Consider the following 12,293-nt stretch of genomic DNA (forward strand, 5'->3'; position numbering starts at 1 on the left):
GTACAGCGAGAGGTTTGTTTATAAGTTGTTCTGCCCAGATATTTCCATGAGGATAAGTGTTCTCGTTCCAGGTGATAGTTGCTGGAGGTTTGATTGTGCAAGTCCTCACTGCAGGCTCCCTCAGCAGCCTGTCTGCGGTATTGCTTGCTTGCTGCTTTGGTGTCGTTCAGGAAGAAGTGGCCAACTGCCCTGCGTGGGATGAAAGCTGTGACAGTAGTGTCAGAACAGTAACGTACATCTTTCTCTAAGCTACGTTTTTGCTCATGTTACCTCTCTCTTACAGGCATGGCAATTGCCGTCTTCAGCTTGCTTCACCTTTGAGAATATACTTGTACATTTTCCTCATAGCATAACTACCATAACTTTCGTTCTCCTTTTTATACTCTCACTCAAATCTGTGGAAGTTCTGTATTGAGGAAGACTCAAAACCCCATCATAAATCATGCTGGATAAGAGCCTTATTTTTTTGTTTGCTTGCACTTACTTAACCCCTCACTGTTTGCAATTAATTGCTGAGTATGTTACAATGTTTTACTGAAATTGTTTGTTAGAATAGCCACACAAAGACAAATTTTTATTTTCAGTAAGTGCTATAACTAAGATTCTTTAGCACTTAAGCTGTGGTTTTGTATTTCTCTTGTCAACTTGTGAGACTTGCTTTTGGCATGTGTCCCACAGTTAAATAGATTGCAGACTGTTACCTTAGGCACCAGTTGAGGGTGTTAGTCTTGGAAGGGACCTACCGTGGACAAGGAAGGCATGGTACATTGACTTTCTCCATGTGCAAATCCATGAATTCAAGAAGTGAAAATAACTCTTGTAGTAGAGTATTGCATGTCTTTTGCGTGTCCTGAGGTTCATAAGAACAAAATGATATGAGACTTTGCTAGATCCAGAGAGTACAATCCTGCCTTCCTCAAATATGTGAAATTCAGAGATTTGGATGTATGTATCTCATGGAATCAAAATGTCATCCATAATAGCAGCTATAGTTGAGCTAGAGGAAAGGTGATGGAAGATCCTAAAAGTGCAATGCTTTCTGTCTCACAAAAGTGTAGTGAGGGAGGTTCAGTGCTGTAAAGCTCCCCTTCTGTCTCTCCAACACTTGCGTTAATGTCAAGGTGAAAAGAAGGAAGACTGCTCATTTCTGTTAAGCATATATTCTGGCTCTTGCTTTTTCAATCCCAGCAGTTTTCGTTGTTTAGTCGTGCTCAGCGAGTAGATGCTCCTTGGAATAACTTGGCACTACAACAGCTGGATTGCAGGGTTGTACGGGTAATTGGATGAATAAATGCATGCTCCGTGGTTCACGTGGTCTGCGTGTACAGTTTCCTGTAGGAGTCCCCAAGGCTTCTTTCTTTAACAGTCTAGCCAAGAATGCCATCTGCATAGGCCAGGGAGGAGGGTATTTAAAGCTTGGTTACCCAGAGTGTGCTGTGGGCCCAGGTGCACCCCTTACTCTGCTGTTGTTGTCAGGAGGAGCAGCTGTTTCCAAAAGTACATGGGTTTGCCAGAATTGTCTGGATCATGAAGCAAAATGTGTGTATGGTACCTTCCAGAGTATCCCAGGCCACAGCTGAGGTCTGGTCTGCACCATATCCAGAGATGCAGGCAGTACCTCTGCTTTCCTGAAGCTTGGCTAGAATGATGAGGATGGTGGCACACTGGAACAGGTCTCCCAGAGAGGTGGTGGATGCCCCATCCCTGGAAACGTCCAAGGCCAGGTTGGCCGGGGCTCTGAGCAACCTGATCTGATTGGAGACGTCCCTGTTCCTTACAGGGGGCTTGGATTGGATGGGCTTTAAATGTCCCTTCCAACTCAAACCATTCTGTGATTCTATATAGACTAGCTCTGGTATTTCCACTGTCGTGACCCCTTGGAGTTTCTCTCCATGTTGGTGCAAAGGTACATGTTCATTCAAAAACTGGAAATGGAGCATTCCAGCTCAGGTGTATATGGCTACATGGCATAGAAAACGGTAAAATTAAGAGTATTGGTTCTAGGTTGGGTGGACTAGATGTTTCATAACTTGTCAGAAAATCCCATGCAGTAAATAGGCTGCCCTCGGGGTACTCTGGCAAGAGGGGGGTGGGGGTATAGGGTGGAACATCATGTTTACTTCTGTAACTCTGAAGTGTGCTTGAACTCTTGTTGAGTGAAGAGTTTGATCTGTAGAAAGGGGGATTTGGTGTGCAAAGTCCGCTAGGACAGGGAAGACAGCATCCATGGACACAGCAGAAGCGATCTATTAGCTGCTGTGAAAGGCAATACCCAGTGAGGAATCTGCCAGAACAATGACTTTCAGTCCAACTACGGTTAAAAAAAAAAAAAAAAAAAAAAAAAAGGAAGGAGAACCCAAAAATTCATAGTATTGGTAAATCTCCTGTGATTGTGCCACCATGCAGTGTAGCTAGTTAGCTGAATGCTTAAAAGCCTGTGCAGACAGCAGTAGTGGTGGTAGGAGTTGTAGACTTGTGTATCTGTGTGTATACTTAAGGTGCATGGTGAGGTCATACAACGAAAGATAGAAACACAGAGCCTAGCATGACTTAAATGTACGTTAATGCTGCTTTTCTTCCTGCGTAATAAATGTGTGAGGTAATCCCAAACCCAGAAGAAGTGACGATATGTACCTCTGGGTGGCTCAAGAGGTGCAGATACAGAAAAAGGGTTGCTGATATAGAATTGGGTCTATTCCCTTCAGCTGGGTCTGTTTAGATTTTGGTCTGTGAGAAGCATGGTGATACAAGCAGCAAGAAAATGGAGCAAAAGGCAGCGTAATTAATACAGACAAATTAGAGTATTTGATGTGAGAGGGCAGGACTTTTATTGCTGTTGTGATCAAGTTAATTTCTCCAAAAATGAACAATAATCCTGCGAAGCATAAGATAGCTAAGCACTCCTGATGCAAGAGGAAGATTTCCAGCTGGTGGGCACGTTGAGTTCATTCTGATCTCGTTTTGGCTTTTACAGATGATCGGGCTGGAGTGAGTGGGACGAAGGGTAGTAGTGTGCAGCTCATGTCAAAGTGCTGTGTCCAGGCCACTACGTCAGGACTTGGGAAACACAGACATTGCTGACTACATTATAAATAATTTAGGCATCTGGCAAAGTTCTAGGTTGACTTAATTCAGTTAGGCTGAGGGCAAAGTCAGTAATTTCTGCCTAGGCCCTAAAGATTGGTTGGTTTTAAACTAGAAGGAGGTAGATTCAGACTGGACGTAAGGAAGACATTTTTTACACTGAGGGTGGTGGAGCACTGGCCCAGGTTGCCCAGAGAGGTGGTGGATGCCCCATCCCTGGAAACATTCCAGGCCAGGTTGGACGGGGCTCTGAGCAACCTGATCTGGTTGGAGATGTCACTGCTCCTTGCAGGGGGGTTGGATTGGATGGGCTTTGAAGGTCTCTGCCAACCCTAACCGTTCTATCATTCTGAGAATATAGCATGCGAAATTTTTGTGGCTTGAGTGAGGGAAGATGTGGAAATCAGTGATAAATGTAGGTTCCTGGTAGGCAAGGTGCATACCTAAGCACAACTCTAGTCCTTTTCGGAGAGTGTGGATCCCTCCTGTTAGTGACTCTCTGGTGAAATTCATGCTGAACTGCAAATTCAAAAGTTTTACATTAAAGATGTACTGTTCGCTTGCTGTTGTCAGATAGCGGCTGATAAGATGGAAGCTCTTCTGTCCGGTAAGGTTTTCATCAGTTAAAGCATGTGTTTTGCATTCAGGTGATACAGGGTAACGTGCTTCAGGTCTCAGCAGAAACTAAGGCTTGAACACTTTGCGTTCTAAGGCTTTGAAGGTTTGTCTCTGTTGGGGTTATCCCAACCTTCTAAATTAGGGTGAGCATTACATGAGAGAGGGGGGAGCTCTCCTCTTCAGCTGCTTTCCTCTGACAAAATCAACACCCAGTCAAGTGGAAATTTCCGCTACTGGTGTAGGTACCTCCCTGCAAGTGGCATTCTGTCAGTCCAGCCTAACTCCAGGGAAGTTTTTGCCCAAGTCTTGGTGTAGGAGAGATCAAAACTCACAGAAACTTCTGCTGTTTCGTCTTCAGATCCCCCTTCATTCTAGCAGCGAGAAGCGTGAAAAGCGATGTGTGTGAAATGTGGGCGCTTTGATAGCCATTTCCAGTGTGGCCTTGTCTCAGCAGAGTGCCTGGTCTATACTGGTGCTACAGCAGGAGGACCCCCGGGAGGAGCGGTGAGGGACCCTGGCAGAGACCGCCCCGGCAGGGCAGGGCAGGGCAGGAGAAAACCCCAGCCGGCAGCGGGGCCAGCCGGGCTCCCAAAAAGCCGGTGCTCCCGGCGGAGCGGCCCCGCTGGCCCGAGGAGAGAGCGGTGGGCCCCACCGCCCCGGCCCGTGGGGCCCGCAGCCGCCCTGCGCCCCGGCCGAAGCCCGCAGTGGGCCCGGGCGGGCGGCGGGCGGGGGCCGGACGCGAAGGGACGGCGCGGCGCGGGGCGGGCGCGGCGCCGTTGCCCCTTTAAGCGGGCGCCTCGCCGTTGCCCCTTTAAGCGGGCGCCGCCGCTGTCCTCGGGTGCCCCCGCGCGCGCTGGCCCGCGGCCGCCCCCGCGCTATTAATAACGGGGCGGGGGCGGGGCGCGCTCCGCACGCCAGGGGCGCTCCCCGCGCGCGGGCGCCGGGACACGCGTGGCCGTGGCCGGTCCCGGGGCCGCGCCCGGCTCCCCGGCGCCTCTCTCGGCTGGGAGGCCGCGGGCGGAGGAGCAGGGGGAAAGAGGACAGAGCCCCCGTATCGGGCCGGAGCCCGGGGCCAGGCCTGCGTGCAGCTCGGCCACCTGCGTGCCGTGGGGGTCAGCCCTTCCCCCAGACGAGCGCGTTCCCCGCCGCCGAGCCAGAAACACTCGAGCAGCTCCCGCTGGCGAGGGCGGGGGACAGGGTGCAGTACTGTTCTGCCCTGGGCATCGAGGTTGCTGTCCTGTCCCTTCTCTTCGGAGGGGACAACAGCGTCTTCCTCCCTTCCCGCGTGTCTTTCCTCCCACGGGCTTAGGGAGAGGCACTGAAATCTCCACCTGCTCTAACTGCAAAGGCAGGATTTTTCCATTCGTTCTGGTAAATGGGAAACGTGCAATAAAAACGCCGACGTGTGTTCTCTCAGGAGTCCACCCACGCTCTGATCTGGGGCGAATGGAATGGAACGCTTTCCTTCCACAGAGGGGTGTCACTTACTACGCACAAACCCTACTTTGTAAAAGCAGTGAAGAGCCTTTGTCTCGCTGTAAAGGCTGTATAACAGTGTAATGTGTTTGTATATCCCCTGTAATCAAAGAGAAGAAGAGGCTGTGCTGCATGAGAAATAGGAATTGCCGCACTAGATTAGAGCCATCTGCTTCAGCATCCTGTGTGAACCTACCAGAGCAGGACATTGCAGGGGAAGGGAACATGTATCTCGTTTTTTTCCTTTACTTCCTTTAAAAATGCTGCGGTATGTTACTGCGTATTTCAAGTATTACTTCAGTAATTAGCCTGCAGCTTGGAACATCAATGTCTATATGCTTTCTATTTCAATACAATGAGAAATACTCCTGTTAGTCATTTAAAAAAAAAAGACAGTTCAAGTCTGTTAGTGTGTGGCAAGTTTTCCCCTCCCCGAAGTTATTTACATTCTGTCAGTCTTCTTTAACAAAGGAGGAATCTAGTAAGCAGTGCCCCATCTCTGCCATGAGTAGTGGCAGTGTAGGGTGTTCGCTTTGAATTTTGCATTTCTCCTACAGTCTTCATCTGAAAAGCAGCAGGTTGTTTCCACTACGTAGAACAGCTTCCCTCCTCCTTTACGCTGGAGCACAATTGCATGCGCTCTGCCATCCAGCCGCTGTTGGCACTGGTGGTATCTCTCTGATCAGCAACTGTCCGAGTGTGACAAACGTTGAAAGTAAGGCCAGTTGCTTTAATACCTCTGCCAGCAAAGCTGTGCTACAGCAAATGAGTGTGAGTCACTGAGTTGGAGTGAGTAGGGAGTGTCTTTGAGACATTCATTTGATGGCTTTGTTAGGTGTTAGGGGATTTGCTCGCTTTTCAGGACGAAAGCTGTGCTCATCCCCTTTGCTACCAGCTTCTTTAATATGTAACAAATCAGCCAGTGGCAGAGAGATGTTACCTTGGAGGTGTCTGGGGTGAAGAGAGCAAAAGTAATCTCTTAAGTGCAGGAACGCCCTCAGCACTCTGAACCACAGCATTAGAACAGGAGTCTCACGTGTGCGTTAGTAATGTTTTTGCCCTTTGCTCTTTGGAAGGGTGATCTGCTCTGCAAATAGTTGATGAACCTCTTGAGACTCTGGCACCGTGTTATTCTTCAAAAGTGTCCGCTAGTAAATTCCCACTGCGTGACAACATGGGCTTCTCTCACAACATGTTAAATAATCATAGACAAATGGTATCTCCTGACAGGATCTGTTCTGATAAATACAGGTCCCTAGAACCTACACAAAAAGAGTTGCGTAGTTCTAAGACTAGATAAAAACATCAACATTGTTTGAAAACGATGAGAGGGTTGAGTGCCCCGCATGTCCTTAAATGAACAGACAAGAATGAAGTCATTCAAGGGTAGCCTCGTTTGTGCTTGTGTTCTGGAGTGTCATCTTTTCTTTGAATAGTTGACAAATTGAACACAGCTGAGCCAAAAAAAAATGAGAGCTGCATATCCACAGACCTTTATTTTGCTGTGCAGTATCGGTCGCTGCACTGAGACTAGGCATCTCGGTATGTTGCCAGAGGGGATTTATCTGCTGAAGGTTGTTTTGAGGCACGGGGAATTTGGATCTGGTGTTCATGGTCTGTCTGTTGTAAAGCTGAAATACAAAATTACATTTCTGAGTGTAAAAAGAGCATAACTACATAGTTCAGCTTCATGTGGCAGTAAGAATACCTGTGCTTGCAGGTCAACAGTAAATTTAATATTTCACTTAGCCTCCCTAAGAATCATACCGTTGGAGGCTACTAAAGATGACCAATTTGTTTTCCCTTTCGCTTACTGTTTGCAGCATATTCTTCTTTTGGGCTTTTCCTAGCTGTCTGTTGGTGCCACATCAAGGGAGATTTGCAGTACTTTTTGCTCAGTCAGAACATTTTGGCTGGTAGACGAGAAGCTTGGCCTTTGTTAGACTTGACTGCTGATTCTTCATGGAGCCTCTTGTGGAGACTGGCCTGTTAGTGTGGGCAACTCTGTGTGGATCATCAGTCAGATACAGACCTGGTGTCACCCTACCATCCCACCAAAACACTGAGTAGAAGTGCTCAGTGAACTAACAGAAGCAGCACAGTGAACCAAACTCTAACTCTTCAACAGGCAGCAATTTTCTGGTACTTTCAGAAGCTTACACTCTCAGTTTGCTCTTGGAATCATTTTGTATCCTTTGCTTTTGGACTGTTTGGTCAATTATTATTTTCCATACTATGAAAAATCCCTTAGATATCATTTAGGTAAGTTCCATGCCTCATGTAATAGATGATCTGAAGACATCATTGCTCAGATGTTTCTGAGTTGTAGTGGTCCTTACTTCATGAGGTGGTCCCACTGGATTTGATGGGAGTACACATACAAGTTCATTTGTGTTGAAACCTTAAATGCATATTTCACTGCAAATATTTACACTTCATTATATGTTGCATTTGAAGGTTGCAATCTAGAGACTGTAGGGACTGCAAAAGTTCTTCAAAGTCATGCCTGAAAATACTGAATGAAAAAACAACATAAAGAGAAGATGATAGTTGGGAGAAAACAGTCGAAGGTCAGAATTTCACAGCTGATGGTAAAATGGGCCATATGTCCTTTCACTTTTACTCCAACTCTGGAGATAGCTGAAGATCTGTCTTAGACTCCTTTTCAGGCATGTTTCATACCACGGAACGATATCTGCTAGAATTTAACCTATTTTACATAGACAAGAGAGATATGGTAAAGAATCAGTTTTCTTTTCTTTTCTTTTTTTTTTTTTTTTTTTAGGCAGTTATTAATTTTGGAAAGGTTGACTTCACGCTATGGGTTGTTTTTAGTAGAGCTGAGATGGTAATCAGAATCGGACAATTTTTTGAGCAATTGGTTTTGCACCTGTATAATCCTACCTTGACTAGAAGTGTGCTAGTTCATTTGTGGATTCTGTATGCTGCTGTAATTACATAAAGTGGATGTTGCATTCATTTAAACATTAGTGAGAGAGTAGTAGAATGTGTGAGGTTATCAGTTGTGTTGACTTTTAAAAAAACCAAGCCAGGTGTGTCTGGCATTCATCAGCGTACTGGACAACGCAGCTGTGACGCACAATGATAATAGGTGTAACTGTGAGTGTAGGTCAGCCTCCTTTTTGGTTTGGCAAAACTGCCATTCTTAATTTAGGTCCAGTTGTAGTCTGTAACTATTCCTTCACTTTTTTGCTAATGTAAATCAGAACTAATTTTTTTTTTTTTTTTAACTGAGGTCTTATATTGTTGCAAGTAAAGTGATGAAAGTAAATATGTGGGCTACAAAATATCTGCCCACATGCACTTCAAATTACCTCTCAAATATGCTCGGTTTTCTGCTCTTGAGGATACAATAATAATGTTTAGTTCACTCTGGGCACTTGCATGTTCAGAATTCTATAGTTAACAAATAATCTTTGGAAAGGATGTTGCAGGAAATGATGGTGTATACTGTTACCTCATTTAACAAGGAAATCATGATGGAGAAGTGAAATAATTTCACCTAGGTCTAAAGTAATTTAGTACTGGCTTTGTAAATGGGCATGGCTTGGACAACTAACCATATGTTCTTTTTGGCACTTAGAGCTTATCCTCTTCCTGATTTTTTTTTTTTTTTTTTTTAAGGAAACACAGCCAAATGGAACCTGGGTGAATTTTGTGAGTGCCGAAGGCTAATCACTCCACTGTGTCTTCCAGTGAGGCAAGTTGTTTTTCTCTATGCTCTGTTGAGGAAACGCAGGGTGCCCCAGCAACTGAGGTCAGAGTTGTTAAATATTAACCTTGCAAATAAATGGTAGGCCTGTTTATGTTTGGGAATGTAGGCTTGGGGACTGTTCTCTAGAAGCGACTCAGGCAGTGTTCTGTTGGCACGAGGCACTACGAGATCCGGGGAATCTTGTATTTTCCTAGGCTGGCTGGAGTTTGACCTGCAGAAAGGAATTTACTCTGATTTCTGTATTCAGAGTAAGAGCAGAAATGCTCAGAATTTTAAGAATTTTCTTTTCCTGATCTTTCCCAGCAGTACAGCAATTTAACGATAGCTGTGCAGAGGATAGGTTATTTTTTGCCTAGATTCCTAGATCAGGGAGACCTAATGCCGTCTGTCTACTGTGGATTCCCCAGGCTAGTTTTGACTAGCTTTAACAGCGAAGCAGTGTCTGAAACTAGGCTACAAACACTGGAGAAGCCAAATAATTGTATGAGGGGGAGACTTTATCATGAGCTTCTGTGTTACTGTGCAGCCGTGGGGCCATAAGATACAAATCCGTAGAAAACTGACCTCATTAGCGTCTGTGCTCGTGGAATTAATTGATTGGTTTAGGTGTTATTTGATGGCAGTTACCTGGAGCACAGTGCTTTCTTGAATGTACTCAGTGCTGCAACGAATAGGAAGCTCTTCTGCCATGGAAAATAGAGATTTTCCTGTGGAATTTGAGGTGTACTTGACCTACTTTTAGAAGAGCAACGTTTTGTATCTGAGTTAAAAAATAAACTAGACTCTTGGCCTAATTGCCCTTAGTGAGTCCAACAGAAACTGCAGTTAGTGACTAAGGACTCATTCCAGTTAGTGATAAGGCACACGGGCGGGACTCGGTGTCTCCAGCCCTGTACTTGTAGTCTCGGGAAAGTTTCTGTACCAGGGGAATCTCCTTTGCCACTGGGGGGCTTCCAGGGATGTAATTTTTGACAGCGCCTGTGAGGAGTGGGTTTGTGTTATTGTGTACAGCCTGGCTCTGTTATATTCCGCTTGCACGTGGGAGTTACATTCTAGCGTATGAATTTTAGCATCTAACGTATGAGTTTTAATGATAATTTATAACATGGCACGTGCAACCTAAAGAGTGTGATCGGGATGAGATTCTCTGCTCATGACATCACAAGGCCTCAGGATACCCTAGCTCCCCCCAGAACTGGTAAAATCCTCTTCTGGCCCCACCACAGGGTGAATTTCATGCATGAATGCATTTCTTCAAAGCTATTTAAACTCCTAGAAATTCAGATACAATGTTTAGTGGGATTTTCAGAATTGCAAATCTCACTCATCTTCAGCAAAGCAAATGGGATTAAAGTATACAGTTTTCTGAAGTATTGTCTGCATCATAGGGCGTCTATTGAAAAAAGCTTGAACAAATCCAGCTCCAGCTCTCCATTTATACTTGTCTTGGAAGTTTGCCCTTGAAGTTCCTGTAAAAAAAAAAATCAGTAATTGGCATCTGACTTCCATTATCACACAATGTTATGTGATTTATTGAATAACTGACTACAACAAGTGGCCTGTATAGTTTGTTTATTTGGTATTAGGAAAAACATTTATATCATTCTGTTATGAATTGTGGAACAGTCTTGTTGTGAAGGGATGTGTTTGTCTCCTCTACAGGCCTTCCTTGTCTGTGATGTTCAGACTACATTTTCTGGGAAACCACCATGGGAAGAAAAATCACATGTCCCCTTTCCTCCTCTCCAATCCCTGAAAAGTATGTTCTGTTGTTTGTGAAAGGTGAGTGCTTTGGGTAACAACTGCAACCAACAGTGTGACAGATGATGAACATTAACAGTGGTGGTTTAGACCATAAGCCAAGTTCTAACCATTTCAAAGTGAAATTGGAGCTCTGTTGGGCCTCACACTGTCCCACTGCTGACCACTGAAGATTTGCTAAGCCATCTTTAGTAGCGTGTTTGAGAAGCGCTGGGTGGAGGCAGCAGACTAAACCTCAGGATGATCCTGTACAGCAGTTCCCTCCCAGTCCCAGCATGGACCTTCAGATGTATCTCACTCCTGGGTGAAGCAGCTTCTGTTTCAGCCAAGGCACCAGGGCTGAGGAGTGCAGCTTGGAGTGTCACTGTGTTTATGTGCCAAGATTACTGAGAAACAAGTAAGAATGCAGCTGTGAGCCTTGAAACAGCATGCTGTGGAAAAATATGAGAAAGTGTGTATGTGCACGAGGGGAATGTACCCGGTGTTTTGCACATTCCAGCTGAGGCTTCAGTAAAGACTGGAATTTTAATTCTCATCTGAAAACATTCCAGCAAAACAACTTACATTCCCTTCCTGCTTCCCCCTCCCAAGAGATTAATGTAAAAAAATAATTTTGACTTATTATTTATTCTGCTTTGGCTATCAAATAACTGTTGGAGTGCCAACACTCAGAAGAGATTAGCTGGGATACGTTTGTTTAGGTCTTAATTTGGATTCTCTGGGATTCGTTAGTATTATCTGTTTTCTTTCTTATTGTTGTTATTAGCAATGCAACTTCTTATGTATTGTCTTTCTAAACCAAGATTAGAAACATCACCAGCCTCATTGCTATCTCTGTGGAGAGTCTTCAAGTTTCTTTTTACTACACCCATGGTCCCCTCACACACAAGCCTGTTGGTATAGTACAAGGCTGTTAGAAAGGCACAAGAGAGGAGAGGCAGTGACTCATGTTCGCTTCTTAACAGCACAATTAAAGTACAAAACCCCACCTATCCCAGTAGGAACAAAGATCTTGGTCTGCACGACACCTGCTGTACAGTAATTCTGTGTTTATTCCAGTTTTTTTTTTAGTTCTGAATACAAATATGGAAAGTAGGCTAGTGGTTAAGGAATTTGAATGAAGGAAATGTTGTTTTTGGAGCTGACATCAGTGTGAGGTCAGGAGAACCAGACTTTGCACAGAAGTCATCTGTTCATTTCTGGATTACAAGCTACATACTGCAGAAGTCTGTTTCCTCTCTGTAAGTGGGCCTGCCAGCATTGATAATATCCCATTTAAGCCACAGCGGATGGCTAAAATCATCAGTTAGCTAGTTGTGTAGCTGAAATCATAAAACAATGAGACTAACCACTTCACATGAGGATGCTTTTTTCCCTCTTGTTCTAATTTTAGTATTTCCAGTAATAGTCGCGGTAGAACTTTTTATTGCAATAGCTTCTGTTTAGCACTGTTGAACAAATGTATCAGCTTGGGAATCCAACTGCCCGTATTTTCTTTCTTTCTCTTGTTTTTAAGAATCAGCTTGCCTTTCAATGGCTAGTTGTATTTTTTAGCACATCCGTTTTGGCTGATACTGTGACATAGCCATAAGAAGCAGAGCACAAGACCTGCAACCTA

General features: G+C 44.9%; 1 protein-coding gene across 1 annotated transcript in view; it reads left to right on the forward strand.

The window, feature by feature from the left end:
- The first annotated feature begins 10,576 nt into the window (after window positions 1-10,576).
- The window catches only part of TRPM1 (transient receptor potential cation channel subfamily M member 1), a 109,136-nt gene continuing 107,419 nt past the window's right edge, over window positions 10,577-12,293 (forward strand). The window contains exon 1 of the mRNA XM_086757687.1: window positions 10,577-10,696. Coding sequence (XP_086613813.1) covers window positions 10,624-10,696 — 73 coding nt within the window. The 5' untranslated portion in view covers window positions 10,577-10,623. The remainder of the gene's footprint in view (window positions 10,697-12,293) is intronic.

The sequence above is a fragment of the Chlamydotis macqueenii genome, chromosome 12 (assembly GCF_036417535.1).
Source record: "Chlamydotis macqueenii isolate bChlMac1 chromosome 12, bChlMac1.mat, whole genome shotgun sequence".
Taxonomy (NCBI): domain Eukaryota; kingdom Metazoa; phylum Chordata; class Aves; order Otidiformes; family Otididae; genus Chlamydotis; species Chlamydotis macqueenii.